A 16176-nucleotide genomic window follows, 5' to 3' on the forward strand; every position below is an offset into this window, starting at 1 on the left:
TTCCCGAGAAAAGGCCAATAAGGCCCACTCATCACCTTCGCTCGTTGGCATCTTCAAAGGGAAAGCCCACACACACACATCAAAGCCGGGTGGCATACAACAACCCAAACTCTACCTTTTAGAAGGAACGACGCAGGGGGCCATCCCCCGTTTATCCTATATATGTCAAGAGCCTTGGTAGAACTTATTATCACAACTATCCTATCCTGATGTCATCCTCAATGATCCCCTGATAGGGTAAGGGACACCCTAACTCATTGCTGGTCTCATGTCACTAATTGCTCAAGTATAAAACCCAAGCCCCCAAGTCAAACAGGGGCAAGTAGTCTCTATCTAAACTCTTATGAGCTTCACTAAGCTCCCCCCACCTACTCTACTAACTTAGAGCGTCGGAGAAGTTAAGTCAGAATATCTTCCAACGTCAATCACTTGTGCATAACCCAAACGTATCTAAGGAGTACCTCAGAACGACACTAAGTACTTCCAGACAAGGCCAAGGCATACCTCGAGATAACCCCGAACCTCCTTTAATAGATAAGCCATTCCCCAATATGATCGCAGGTCAGTCATCAAAATCCTGCAACACTTCATGAGTCCAAATGTCACCTTAGATTTCCGCTCGAGTTGCCATTCTTATCCCGGTGCAGGTCCTTAGGATGAATTTATATACCTTTGAGATCGAATCATACCATGTTAACTCCTTTGTTAATGGCTCCATGGTAACAATAGTGGGTACAATATATTTGTCTTGGTAGTTCAATATCCTCTAACATGAAATAACACACTACTTCCTTCTCGTCAAAACGAAAATAGATGTACACCGATAAGAAAGAGTAGTGGTAGAAGAAGAACCTAATGTCTTCATCCCCCCTCAACTTCCCATTATCTCATGACAAAGCTAATTTAGCTTCAGTGTTAGGGTTAGACTCGTGATATCAAGTTGATTTCATGTGCAGGTGTTGTAACAGTGTCGAATAAGAGACAACAACAATTTCAAATGGCTAGGCAAACAATGTAGCGATTGATCGTAAAGATGACGCTTCTTTATCTGAAAGAGAGATTCTAACATTAAATCAAAGAGAAAATTAGGTTGAAAATTTTACCTTTTGAACGAGCAAAGCAGGAATCAAAGAGAAATCAGCTTTTGGGAAAGCCGAGAGTTCACCGTAAAGCTGCGTTAGGAACATGGGGCTAATTATCGATTTTTACACTTAAAAAATATATATATTAAAATATTTTATAAGTATAAAAATAAAATATTTAGCTTTATTTACTTGAATGTTATCAGTTTTACCGGTAGAAACATAAAAATACGGGCAAAGAGATAATTTTAATATTCTAATCAGTGATGACGGATGACGTCAATGATAACGAACAACCACGTCGTTGAGGGTCGTGAGTGGTTGTTGTGGATGAGGAGAGTAGCGACGAGCGATAAAGGTTGCTTTGCATATGCATTGGTATTGACATAATTATCGATAAAGATATCGAGCGGTATCGCTCATAATTGTGTGGATGCCGATACAAATATAGATCGACTTTCATCTTTTATCGTCATTCACGTTATCCACAATAGTTACTCCGACCACTTCGATCATATCGAGAAAACATCGATATCGAGGGGACATTGCAAGAAAGCAGATGTCAAAAGAAATAAAATTTGATGGATTGTCAAGTGCACCCCTCATCTCAGATATATTAGGATTACACTCGATCACAGTCTAACGCAAATTATCTAATAGGATGATTTTAATTAAAATTATTCAAAATCTGTTCAATTTCCATTGAGGGAATTTTTTTTATCGTCTATAAAAACACACATCCCTATGTAAAAACAACTAACTTTCCTTAACATTTTTGCCCGGAAACCTATCGCTGTCGGCGAAACACAGCTTCTTCGGGCCTTTTCGGGCCATCAATTGCTTACACTTCAGGCTAGAGAGAGAGAGAGACAGAGATCCAGGCGGTCCGACGACGGCGGAGGCGATGACGCACGCCTACGGCGAGCCCTCGTACTGGGACCAGAGATACCAGAGTGACCCGGGGACCTTCGATTGGTACCAGAAATACCCAAGCCTAGCCCCGCTCTTCGACCGATACCTCCTTCGCCACCACCGGCTCCTCCTCGTCGGCTGCGGCAACTCAGGTATCCTCACCCTTCACCCCGTCTTCTTGCTTGGTTCGACGCACCTCTGCTATCGATTCGAGCCCATTAATCTCCGGATGGACGCTTCGTCCTCCGTTTCCCGATCCTGTCCTTTTTGATCTCGCTCTTCGCGACGAAAGACGACCGAATGGGGTTTCTGGGGAAAGAACTCGAATCTTGGGCGCCTCTTTTGTGTAAAAGGGAAATGTTCTTTGTCCCTTTTGAATCTCGGCTGTGATGGATTTTGGTATGCGTGGGTTCAGGTCGCTATCTAAGGGAGAATCGCTTCTTCAAAATCCGAACTGATGTGCTATTATATGCTTTATCTTTGCTGCATTGATATGCACCAGAAGTATTAGTCTAAAGCAAAACAACTGATGTGGATGTCTTAATTTCTTCTACCTAAAACTGATAAGTAATCCATATCGTTAAATGAATTCTATAATTCTCATGCCAAGTGTAAGCTCCTTATTTGAGTTTTTAGGTAGACCCTTGAAATATCTGGTGGAATTTATGGATGATAACATGATAACAAAATTGGCAGACAGCTTAATTTTATATTATGGGTGGACTTTGGCCACCTAATACGTTTTGCCTTTTGCATCGTTGCACAAATCCCATTGGTTTCTTTTAGAAAACTGGTCAATATATTTTTGTTACTCCTTGTTGCGGACTTAAGCCGATCATCCTAGATTCATCAAATATCATTAATGCTTTTGTACTGACATGTATACTGGTTTTTATATACTTACAATTTTACATTCTTATTGATGATTATTAGCTTGTCTGGTCTAATGTTCAAACTTCAACAGCACTTGGTGAGAGCATGGTTGATGATGGTTACCAAGATGTTGTCAACATCGATATATCATCTGTGGTGATAGAAGCTATGCAGATGAAGCATATGGATAAACAAGGACTCAAGTGTATCCTTTAACAAAACATTAAATTGTTCTAATTATAGGTTTTTCTGCCTCCATTCTTTTTCCCCTTCAGTTTCTGGACTGGACAATGTTATTCTCTGCTTTGCTTGTTATTGTTTTAATATGTCTTTTTTTGGATAAAATATTGTACTTCCTATGTTTTCCTCTTTACCATATTCACAGATATTAACATGGATGTACGAGATATGAGTTTGTTCCAATCTAGTTCATTTGATGCTGTTATTGATAAAGGTACTCATGCAATGATCGGCATTGTGGTTAAAATTTTCTACTATAGATAATTCTAGCAAAATCTCTTGGTTTTTCGAATTTATTTATTGATTTTCTTTAAGTGTATAGCATCAAATTTTGTGAAAGTAGTGCAAGGTTAACTAAGTTACTTTATGTTTGCAGGAACCCTTGACTCTCTCATGGTGAGTGTACAATAACTAAGATCCTTCTTCTCATTGTAATATGCTGATACTGGAGGTTTTGTATTGTAGTGTGGACATGATGCAATGCAAAATGCAACTAAGATGCTACTGGAGGTTGACAGGTAAAATTGTATGAAATAAATTTATGTCTTTAATTAAATTATCAATTGTTTGACATTGAGTGGACCCCTCTGTATATCAATCTCGTCAGGGTCCTCAAGGATAAAGGAGTATATATCCTGGTATCTTTTTCCCTTGGATTTTCAAGCTCAGTACTTCCGAGTAATTATTCACTTTGCATTCAGAGAAAGAAAGCATGTATCTTTTTGTTATATATAACTCTTTTTTGGCTAATTCAGATCACATATGGAGGTCCAAGTTACAGATTGTATATGTTAAGGAGTATTCAACGCTGGGCTATAAATCTGCATGTAATAGGTTGGCTATCTTAGTTTTAATTTGTTTCTGCTCTTAATTTCTGAAAATTGTTGTATCTTGTTATACCCCCTGAAACATTTGTGTTTAATTTAGTATTTTCTATGATGTGAATGGGTGAAAGAAACAAAACATAGAAGGAGAAAAGACGTGAGGGGAAGTGGGTGGGGAATTTCAGTATCCAATCTTTGATCATTCACTTTATTTATGAGCCAACCAGGCTAGTAATGTGAACAAGATCTTGACTAATCATCCACTAGTGGATGCATACATCTTCACACCTAGAGTGTTTATGGACCAAGAAAATGATTTTTCTGGGAGAATTATGTAATGAATATATGAGTAGGAATGTAGGATTGTCGTGTGATAAAAAACCGTATATGATTTTCGAAAGTAATATGGGGTTATAGATACACTTGTGCTTGAGTAGTTTGAAAAATGCATAAATTTTAAAGTTAATTTGTTGTGAAAATTCTAAAAAAGTATTGGGGCTTTTGATAAAAGATGAATCTGATAGTTTCCATATGGAAATCATGGTGTTCTCAGGATGTCATGAAATCAATCATTGAGACCGAACTTTTAATTGTCTTTGCTTTTGAGCCGCTGAATATGTTGATGTTCTAATTTAGAGCACAGTGATTAGGTGGACACTGTTGGCACTTGCTACTTGGCAGTCGATCCATTATTTCGTCCAAGTAAGAACGTCATAATATTGGTCCACTTATTTCATTTTCTCCTTGGAGTATGTTGTCAGCTACATTGTTATTTGCTTTTATTTGGATGAATGACTTCATTATTTCAACTGTTTATCTTCTTGCTTCTTTTGATTTTTTTTGCTTTTTGTGTATGTTGAGTCGGTTCTCCATATCCAAGAAAAGGTTTTATTATATATATATATATATATATATATATATATATATATATTCATTAAGAGAAACAAGCTAACTTGTAACTTTCAAATGCTAGGGACTGTTTCCTATAGAAGCTGCATGATTTAGGTTATCAGATGTCAAATGCTGTCTATAATAAAAAAGATATTCAGGAACATTATTACTTTATGATTTTGTTCTGATGATGGTAACTCTGTCAATGTAATGTTTTGGATGATGAGGGTGTTATGTATTGGTGGAACATGTTGACACACCTATTCTATTTGATGACTGTATATATCTGGCAGCCTTATCATCCATGAAAAAGCCAGCTAAAAATGGTCCACATTGCAGCAAACAACTTTACCTAAATTCTATACTAAGCCTTTCATTGTGTCTGTACTCTTGTTCTTCTACATGTTTTAAATGACTTATCAACCAAAACAGGAACTCGACAGGCATTTGTGATGTCTTGACCCAATTTTTGAAAGGCTAGCTGATGTGGGACAATCTTAATGTATTTTTTATTTGAATAAATTTAATTAGTTTATGAGTGCATTTTACAAATGTCATAGGTTGCAAATTGAAAACATATTCCAAAATCCCAGTCTAGGATTCACAATTTCTGGTATGTACCAGTCAGGTGCTTGACTGGCACAGTACTGTCCCATACCAGTGTACACTGGTATGTACTGGATTTCGAGGAAAACATTAAAATACCAGAAATCAAGAAAAAGAACCCTATTTTATCCCTTTTTTTCCTCCCCTTTTCTGGTTATATACAATCAAATTAGATAGCTTCAACTAGAATTGGGTCTATAAAATAATAAATGAGATGTAAAACAAAGACAAATACCTAATTGGACTTGTACCGATACCTCTAGGACCACTGCAGGTCCGGTACCCCAGATTGAAGCCCTTGGTAGTGCTCCTACCAGATTCAAGGCCTGTCTTGCCTACCCAATCGATCCTAAAAATTATACAATAAAATGAAAAATATTATGTAAAAGATGAGTTCCAAGCATAGGTTTAATAACTTGATATGCAGACTACCTTTCAATTTCGTATGTGCTGCCTTTGCAATATAATATGATTCTAATTTTATATATTAGTCATTATCTTTAAAATAAATATATATTGAGGTAGGTGTAGGCTGAGCTTAGAAGGTTTTTCCTCAAGTTTGGTCCTGAATGTAATCGGGCTTTAAGGTATTTATTAAAACCTGACCTATGTAGTTTTCTACTTGCTAAAAATCCTGCCTTTTTGTGAGCTGCTGGGCTTTGGCAATAACAATGTCTATCTAATTTTTTTTGGGATGTAAAGGCTATGGGGATGAGAGATGGTGGTGATAGGATGCGAATAAGTAAATTTTTTTGAGGCAAATGGATGTAGAGAAAAATTTCAATTTAAAGGGTGTTCATTACGTGTCTATCTAAGCACTAATATACTGGTCTAGGTAGTGTATTTCTTTGTTAATGTTGATACAAATATGGATTTATAGTATCATTTATGGATACGAGAATACCTTTAATGGTTGAATTTGTTATGCCAACTATCATCGGAGAGATTTTTTTTTTTTTTGTAATGAAAGAAAAGCTGTGACTTGAATGGATTGAGAAAAGAAATTTTGATAATGTAAGGAGGACGAAGGGAAGAAGGGGGAGCAGAACTGGATCCAAAGATGTTTTCTTTCTACTTCTCTAATGTTTTAATCCTTTTATTTTAACACAATGTTTTTCATGGAAACTGATCCTCAAATATGAATTTTTTAAATGGATTTCTAACACTGACATGTGACACATTATTTTTGTTGCTTTTATTTTAACAGAATGCTTTTCGTGGCAACTGATACTCAAAAATGAAGATTATTTTAATGGATTTCTAACACTTACATGCCACACACAGTTTTTGTTGATATCTTCTGATTTTTTGGATTTTATTCAGAATGGAGAATGTTCCAAGTTGTATATAAGTTATGCCATATTATTCTAATATCGAGAAAACAACTGGAGATTATCTAATATCAGGATACTAGAAGCTACTGGATCCTTCAAAGTAATATTCATCTTACTAAAGGTAGAGGCTTTGCTGTGGTACTCAGTTGCATGCTGCAGACTTCACTCATGCAAAGTTTTGCTGGAGATGATATTTGTGCTTTGGCGTTAAAAGGATTGAGCAAATACGTCAAAAGAAAATGATTGAACTTACTTACTGTGTCACTGTAGTGACTTTGACATACAGTGATACTTTGATGTAACAATGAAATGGAAGACTTCAGAATGATGAAATGCAAAGAGATGAAGTAATCAACTGCCATAACGAGGCAGCTATTTGTGTATACATCTTTTTAACGTAATATTAATTTAGGTAGTCAAATTATCACTTTGGAATGTATATAGTTAGAAGCTTTGCGAAGGAAGCATCAAAAACTATATAGGGTGATTATGGATTTCTGGCTGAATATTTAATCTATGACATATGAGGTCTTGTGATTAACCAAGCCAGTCATCTGAGATGCCAATGATTTGCATGCAGATGCGTAAATGATATGAACTTTTCAAAATTAGATGGAAAGTTTGTTTTATTACACTTTCAAACATGTTCATATGCTGTTGATTGACTGTGATAACCAGCAGTTGAGTCGGATGTACTGCCTATTCATTGATGTGGCCCTAATGAGGAGAAAATTTAGGATGAATGGGAGTTTACGGAACCATATAATAGCTGAGATTACATATCAACAAATATGGTGCCCTTATAACCAATAAAAAAAATGTGTTAAAAGCTTAAAGGAGTTGGTGTAAATTACCAGAATTCCCTAGATGTAAATATATATAAGATGCTAGATCTGGAAAACATGGCTGTTTTTTTTTTCCAGAAGATTCCAATTACTGATGCTGAGATTAGAAGGGGTCTCTGCAACACAAAAAACAATGAAGGCAAAGATGATGGCATTGAGTTTTTTTATTTATGAGATCTAGAAGGTGCCTTGGTTACATGAGCTTATTTTGGCAAGACAACATGTGTGCACCACGAAGGAAAAGTACAGCTTCATTACCCAGTTAAAAGAGGACATCGACACCTGTATTTGAGAATCTTTTTATAAACATGGTGCAATTATGATGTAGAACAAAGTAAGGAAGTAGAGAGAAGGTGCAATCTTTTTTGTGAGATAAAGAGGCGCGAGTTGGAGACCAATGAAGATGCAATTCTTTTCATTCAAATATGAAATGTTTGATCCATTAACAAACTCCACTATTTATGGAGGTTTAAGAGCCTTGGTACAATTAACGAAGACAATGATTGTCAAGAGTAATCTTCTAGGGAATTAGTATGTTTTTTAGAAATCCAAAATGTAACTTCTAGGATACCTAAATAGTAAATGAGTGTACTTAATACAAAAGGAGTCCTTAAAAAGACCAAAAGACTTTTAAATTTTCAACACAACTCTTAGGATTTCTAGGCCAACTAATTGATGACTTTTCGTTGATCTTTTTTTTCTAGAATAAACTTTTTTGAAATCCTTTGTAAAGTTTGATGGTTCTCCATAAGTCTCCCCTGATGAAAAAGAACTCGATCCCAGAGAATGATCTACAAGGTACTGGTTCAATAAGTCTAGTGCAAAGTCTCAAAGTTCCTTCAAAGTAATCTAAGTAGCATCGGAAGCTGGACGATCATGCCACTTGACAAGATCTAGTAACAGGCATAATAAGGAAGTTATCAAGAATGACCTTTACGTCATCCTGTGTAACTGTGTTGTGGGAGAATTGATGCTTTGAGAGGATTATCACCTGCAAGAACACCGGTAAACAAAGGAGGCTCAAAAGTACCATGATATGGAGTTAAATCCTCTAGATTGAAAACTGAACTAATATTTAAGTTGAAAGGCAAATCGAGCATATATGCGTTAGATCCCATTTTTGGATAATGAGGAAGGACCAATGACTCGTGTATACAACTTTTTGAATGTGTTTTTAGGGAATCTCTCAGGGCGAACATGAACCAAGACATAATCGCCAACTTGAAACCTTTGATTTCTACAATGTGCAGTAGCAGTAAGTTTATAACTTTCATTACTTGGGGCATTTTGTCGACACTCGGCATGTAGATCAGGAATCTTTTAAGCGATGGAGTGTGCTTGTTATGAGGCACAATAGCCAAGTGGAAGGAGTGCAAGGTCAATAGAGGTGCGAGGAGTATAGCTTAGGATAGTTTGAAATGAACTTTTTCTGATGGGGTGGTTGGTTGAGTTATTGTATGCAAATTCTACAGTGGGTAAGGTTAAGCCCCAGCTTCTATGTTTTTTCCTAACTAAACATCTAAGAAGATTTCCTAAGGAATGGTTAACAACCTCAGTTTGACCATCTGTCTGGGGGTGAAAGGCTAAAGAGAACTATTGGAGCATGATTGTGAACAAATGCCCTATAGGTGAACTTAGGATTTATTCGAACTGGGGCTTAGGGAGTAGGTAAAATTCTTGATTTGAAACTATGTATTGTGGAGAATGGACATGCTGCCTAATCGATTCATTAACCTCCTTATTCATGGGTCGTTTTTCAAGATGTTGGAGTGCTCTTAGGATTTGGGTCATTTGGTCACATAACTGGTTCAACATTGTGTCATGTGTTAGGATCAAGAGCACTAAGAGGGGGGGGGGGGGGGGGGGGGTGAATTAGTGCAGCGGAAAACTTTCGACGATTAAAACTGCGTTCGTACGATAAGAGCGATTTCGGTAGAAAAGTCGATTCGTAAATCACTTTAACTTGTGATCAAGCAAGATGCAGTTAAAGCGAATCTATAAGGGCAGTTTGCAGTTATGATGGAAATCAGAATGTAAGCGCAAACTGAAATATGATGTTCGTACGATAAAACTGATTTACGTCTAAACACCGATTCAGAAAATACTGAACTTTGAAACACGATCGTAAATTCGCAGAAGGCAGTAAGCTATTGAGGAGGTTTGCAGTAAAAAGATAATATGCTCAAAGTAAATGCAAACTAGAGAGCACTGCGATTTTAGAGTGGTTCGGTCAATCTTGACTTACATCTACTTCTGGCTTCCTCCACCGACGAGGTCACCGACGTCCACTAGAGGCCTTCCTTCAATAGGCGAAGGCCAACCACCCTTTTATAGTTTCACTCCTTTTGACGGGCTTAGGAGACAACCCTTACAGAATTTTCTCTCCTCTCTTGAAAGATCAGAACTTGGAAGAAAAGAGGGAGAAGAACTTTTAACTCATACAACACTTTTGAGCTCTACAAATCACAGAGTAAGATAAGGATTTCTGTGGTTTTCGTTGCTCTTTCATTGCTGAAAGAGTGGGGTATTTATAGGCCCCAAACCAGTTTGAATTCCGAGCTCAAAACTGTCAATTCCTGGAATTCCGGGGTCTGGCGGTTGCACCGCCTGGCAGAGCTCGGAGACTGAGCCTCTGGGCGGTGCCACCGCTTGTCAGGGGCGGTTGCACCTCCTGCCAGAGCTCGGAGACCGAGCTCAGGCGGTTGCACCTTTATCAGAGGCGGTTGCACTGCCCAGCTAGAGCTCGGAGACTGAGCCCTGGGCGGTGCCACCGCCGATCCAGGCGGTGCCACCGCCGATCCAGGCGGTGCCACCTCTGGCCAAGTAATCTGGGTCCGAATGGGCTGATCCATTCGGCCCAATTTGGGTCTTTCAAGGGCCCAATTGCCCCAAGATTAAGTTAATGGGATCACCTCCCATTTCTAACTTAAATCATCGTGCTAACTACGAATTTCTTAAGACATTTACTGCAACTTGCTTCGGTGCATCAATCGCTTCTTCCGGCGAGCTTCCGGCGAACCTCCGGCGATGCTCCGACGGACTTTCGACAAACTCTTGGACTTGCGACGATTCACTTGGCGAGTTCCGACGAGCTTCTTTTGGCAAGCTCCTGGACTTCTCGGATTTGTTCCCGCAGAACCTCCGATGACCGTCTGAACTTCCGTCGAGCTCTCGAACTCCCAACGTGATCATAGTCTTGACTCCGGCGCAACTCCTGCTGCATGTCTTTCTTTCATCGTAGTTAATCCTGCACACTTAAAACAAAACTTCGATCGAGACAATTAATTCTAAGCAATTAACTAAGTTGTCGGGCATGTCATTGGTCCCTCAACGCTTCGTCCGATTCTTCGGCGCATCGTCCTCTCCTGCGGCCTATTGCCCAATCGGCCAGTTGACTCCGCAACTCCGATATCCTTGGCGCAATACCCGCTCTTCTTGGCCCGATGCCCAAGTCCACGGCCTGAAGCCTTTTGTCGATACGTCGACCGATCCATCGGCCCGACGTCCAATCTTCTGACATGTTCCTCCGGCACAACATGATTTTTCCTGTTTTAATTTTCTCATCCTGATCGAAGCATCCAGCGTCACTCAAAACGCAGATTAAAACATAAACACATATCAAGTGGTTTCATCATCAAAATACGAGATTCGACATCATGATATGCTAGTTTGGTCCTAAGGGTGTCTACGTCACTCTGTTGGATTAGGGATTCGTTAGGATTGACTTGGTTTTCACCTTGCCGAGTCCTGATTCTAATGCTATCGACATATTACCTTTCGGTAATAAGGTTGTTAATTGTTGCAATGCACAAGGCAGATATGGAATGCTTCAAATGGTTCTCACTTTTTGTTTTTTTTTGTTTTTTTGGACAACTGTCAAGGGTTCAAATTTTAGTGGTATTGTAGTTGTAGTTAAAGGGGAGAGAGAGGATGATTCATAGAGATAAAACAAAGAAAATGATGTTTTTTTTGGGGGGGGGAGAGAGAAGCGATGAAAACCATGATCTAATTAAATATACAAATTTTCTTTTCGACAAAAAATATTAGTAAATTTACTCGGCATTGAGAGCTATGTGGTCCACCAATTTTGTGGAGAAAATCGCCCCAAAGTCTAACTCCACACGTTGATTCTTGAGTGTTGATCGAAGCATTTGCCACTAGTTGGAACTCAATGGGGTACAGGGCAGGTTTCTTGATGGGCTCTGATACCAGACTGATGTAGAACAAAGTAGGGAAGTAGAGAGAGAAAGGAGAAGAGAAGAAAGAGAAGTGTGAGATAAGTGAGGAGAGTAAAAGCCTAAAGAAGATGCAATTCTTTTCATTCAAATTTGAAATGTTTGATCCATAACAAGCTCCACTATTTATAGGGGTTTAGGAGTCTTGGTACACTTGATGAAGATAATGATTCCCAAGAGTAATCTCCTAGGGAATTAGTATGTCATTTAGAAATCCAAAATGTAACTTCTAAGATACCTAAATAGTAAATGAGTGCACTTGATACACAAGGAGTTCCTAGAAAGACCAAAAGACTTTAATTTTCAACACAACTCTTATAATTTCTAGGCCAATTGATAACTTTTTGTTGATATCTTTGCTCAGAATAAACTTTTCTGAAATCCTTTGTAAAGCTCGATGGTTCTCTATCAAATTATCTTTGAAACTTTAGTCTAGGCTAATGATTGCGGTAATTAAGCTAGCCCTGACCACGTTTTGGTTCAAACTGGAATCGAACCGGGTCGAAACTGGAACCGAATTGATCTGGTAGTTCTCCAATTAACTAAATCGGAATTGGCCAGGGGTGTTTCGGTTTTGATTCCTAGGTTTGGGAAACCGGAACCATTGATTCTGGAACTAACGGTTTCGGTTTGGACTGTTGGTTTGGTCGTTTTTTAAAAATATAAAAAGGTGCGGTCAAATAGGACTATTGACTGACCGTTGTGTTAAACGGTCGGGCCCAATGGTTTGTGCTAACCCAATGGTCGATGGAGGAGCAAATGACTACTTTGCCCCTCCCAACAGTCATATTGATGACTATTTTGAGGCTTATTTTGGTTATTTTATAATTAAAAATATAAATATCTAAAATAGATAGATTGACCCATTTTAACAACCAAATAATAGCTTGTTTTTGGGCCATTTTAGGAAAAAATATTCAAAAATATAAACACCCTCTCAAACCCCTCATTCTTCCTTACATATTTGATTAAGAACTCTTTCAAGCTTGAACGTTGGGAAGCTCTCTCCCTAATTCCAATGGTAAGTGGAAGCCACCACTTCACCACCAAGGAGGTTTTAAAAAAATTGACCATGGCAACTCAAGAAAGCTAACACATCAACATTGATTCCAAGCTGAAGGAAATCGATACGATGACCAAAGTCAAGTTCGACATCTTCATGCTACACTTAAAGAAGATCTGAAACATTCATGACTTCTTCCATGTCATATGCAATTACTGTGATTAAAATTTCAAATTCAAAAGGAGGAAGAGGATATGAAACTTATTAAAAGCATATTTAGAAGAAACATCTAATATAAGCCGGAGGAAATCGATACGACGTCCAAAGTCAAGTGGGACATCTTCATGCTACACTTCAAGAAGGTCTGAAACATTCATGACTCCTTCCATGTCATATGCAATTGCTGTGGTTAAAATTTCAAATTCAAAGGATGAAGAGGATATGAAGCCTTTTAAAAGCATATCAGAAGAAACATCAAATATAAGTTGGTATGGAGAAAAGTTAAACGCAAATTTTTGGGTACTCTACTAATCCCACTTTTTATTTTTTATTGAAAAAAATCATGAAGCGTTAACTAGATTAATTTTCGTTGAACATTTATCTTTTAGTTTGGGTGAAAAATCGGTTTTGTTGATGATTGTCAAGAGGTTTTAAAGTCTGCCGCATCCTTGAACTACTCTTACCCGTACTTTACATAATCTTTATAGAAAAGGAAAAAAGGGATTTACAAAAAGTTTTCGAGCTTTAGATGATCGTGTTTTTATCTGTTGCTGATATTTGGAGTGATCACTGGTAAATGCACTCCTACATGAGAATCACTTGTTGTTGGATTGACAGTGATTGGACCATACAAAAATGAATTATTGCTTTTAGAGTTTTTGATAAACGACATACAACCGATAATATTTATAGAATGATAAAAATAATTTTAGAAGAATATTATTTGGTTTTTTAAAATTTTTCCATTGGTCTTGATAATACAGTGACAAATACCGCTTTTATTCCGGAATTACAACAAGTATGTCAACCTGCTTTTGGTGGTATTTTTTCCCATGTTAGATGTGCTTGCCATATATTAAATTTATGTGTACAAGGTCTTAGATCTCTTGAAACTTTTCTTTCTCTCATTAAGCAGGCTATTTCATTCTTGTGGGGTCATCCATAAGTAATGAAAAAATGAGCCAGATTTTGCAAATTAAATAACAGGTCCAAAAAATTTAAGGATATTTCTATATGATGGAATTCTACATATGAATTACTGAAGGAATTTTTTGAATATAAAGAATTATTATACACTTTTATTGCAAATAATGTTAGGCAAGTTAATTTATATTCACGACGTTGGATTGTGTGTAAAAGAATTTTAGAAATTTTAAGAATTTTTAATAATACAACATATACTTTTTTTGGTGTTTATTATCCTACTGCCCATATATTTTTAGTTATTTTTATTAATATTGTTGGTGCCTTAGAAGAATATCAATATGATAATGATTTAAATATATGACTAGAATGGCTATGAAATCAAAATAGACTAATTATTTTTTTGAAATTCCATCGGTTTATTTAGTTTCTTGTGTTTTTTATCATTGTATTAGATTAGATGGCTTAAGTGATTATTTAATCACTTATTATGAAAGTTTAAAATTAGATGTTGATATCAGTAATAAAACTAGGGAAATTAAAAAATTGGTTCGAAACATTCCACATCGGAAGTGATTAACGATTTATAATTTTACTCAATTTTATATTATTTTTTTAATATTATTACATATTTACACTCATTATAGTTATACATCTATTTTTTTTTTCGAATTTTAGAAATAAAATATAAATTTTCTTCATATTATAAAAAAATTTAAATAAAAATAATAAAATAATATCTGTTCGAACCAAAACCAAAACTGAAACCGTCGGTTGCAGATTTGGTTCTAGAATCGACCCTTGTCGATTTGATTTTGGTTCTAGGTTTTGCCAAACTGGAACCATTGGTTTCGGAACCATGGTCAGGGATAAATTAAGCTGCTAAAAATATATATTATTTGGAGTAGAAACCCTTTGATGTGCATTGGCCTTTCCATGATATCCTGGTGTAGGTCAGAAAGAGGAATAAGTTGTGTTGCCTGTTATAATATGCAAATGTTATATGCATATGTATCGTAACAGTATTCCAATTTAGTCATATAAGGAACTGATCTCTTTTTGGGAGCTTTTCCGACTCTATTGAAGAATCATGTAGTGTGTTATAAAACTTGCTTCTCGTGTCCTGTCTATGTGAGATTATAATATGATGTGCTAATAGTATCTGCTTCTTCTTTGAATGAACAAGTGTGCCTTCCTAAATACCTGTTTTCTATTAACTATCCTTCCATGTAACATGACATGCGGTGCTTTCATTCTGTACATTTGAGGTTGTATGTAACATGCAATTATTGGATAAACTTGGTTAATTTCTCTACTCACTGACTGCCACTCAATTCCTCTATTGAAGATAGAGTAGAGAAGAGTCCAGGGCCGAAGACTTGGACGCTGACCAATCCGGTGCCATTAAATACCGATGGTAGCTCAATTGCTACACTTCTCGGTTCAAACCCTGAAGTCCATTACATTTATGTCTGCACCAAGGTTAGTATAGCTTTCCAAATCTTTATATGCAGGACTTTCATTTCTCTAAACTCGTCATCTGATTACCCAATTTGTGAACTCCTCATGCTGGTATGCACACTTTCAGCTTGAATCTCAAAGACCGCCTCAGAATGAGACTGACGATGTCACAGCCGAACAATAGCTCCAGATATTGATAGGGGGATCCCATAATTCTTGGGCCTCCCACCGTGGGAAACTGTGACACTGGAACGAGGAAAGAATAATTGCTGTATTCTGTCTGTATTCATTTTTGGGGAGTTACTCTTATTTCCCAAACGGAGTTGAGCTGGGTTTTTGCACACTAATCCTTGTTCGAGGAGTTTATCGTGTGCGTGTGTGGGATTGGGCCACTAGTATACTTTCTGAGATGCTTAGCTGATAGCAATTTTCGGATATTCCATCGTGATCAGTTCTGAATCTTCATCCTGTGGTTTTTATATAGAGTTGCTGACAGTCGATCCTCACGAGCAATGCAGCCATTATCGACACTGATGAAGCTGCACGCATGGCAATTTTGAGTGTCCTGTGATGTTAATCGTACAGAACCTGCACGGACATTGATCCATACCCCTGTTACAGATGTAAGAACACTGAACCACCATGTCACCTCTGTATGATTTTGTTTAGTAGTATGGCTGACGTGCCTTTGGTTTATCGTTCTTTGACTCTGCCAGGTAAGACTGCC

At 37.4% G+C, this 16176-nt stretch overlaps 1 protein-coding gene across 1 annotated transcript; it reads left to right on the forward strand.

Annotated features, from left to right (window-relative positions):
- Positions 1 to 1842: 1842 nt before the first annotated feature.
- On the forward strand, positions 1843 to 15914 carry LOC103977673 (uncharacterized). Its single transcript, XM_009393250.3, has 9 exons — positions 1843 to 2146; positions 2959 to 3072; positions 3253 to 3321; positions 3484 to 3503; positions 3573 to 3625; positions 3715 to 3745; positions 3863 to 3941; positions 15337 to 15470; positions 15577 to 15914. The coding sequence occupies exons 1-9, from the start codon at positions 1987 to 1989 to the stop codon at positions 15631 to 15633; spliced, it is 717 nt and encodes a 238-aa protein (XP_009391525.1). The 5' UTR covers positions 1843 to 1986; the 3' UTR covers positions 15634 to 15914.
- The last annotated feature ends 262 nt before the right edge of the window (positions 15915 to 16176 follow it).

The sequence above is a fragment of the Musa acuminata genome, chromosome BXJ2-3 (assembly GCF_036884655.1).
Source record: "Musa acuminata AAA Group cultivar baxijiao chromosome BXJ2-3, Cavendish_Baxijiao_AAA, whole genome shotgun sequence".
Classification (NCBI taxonomy): Eukaryota; Viridiplantae; Streptophyta; class Magnoliopsida; order Zingiberales; family Musaceae; genus Musa; species Musa acuminata.

Coding starts and splice junctions, on each gene's coding strand:
- LOC103977673 (XM_009393250.3), top strand. CDS start 1,987: ATGACGCACGCCTACGGCGAGCCCTCGTACTGGGACCAGAGATACCAG. Junction 3,626..3,714: donor ATGCTACTGGAGGTTGACAG/GTAAAATTGTAT, acceptor CAATCTCGTCAG/GGTCCTCAAGGATAAAGGAG. Junction 3,746..3,862: donor ATAAAGGAGTATATATCCTG/GTATCTTTTTCC, acceptor TGGCTAATTCAG/ATCACATATGGAGGTCCAAG.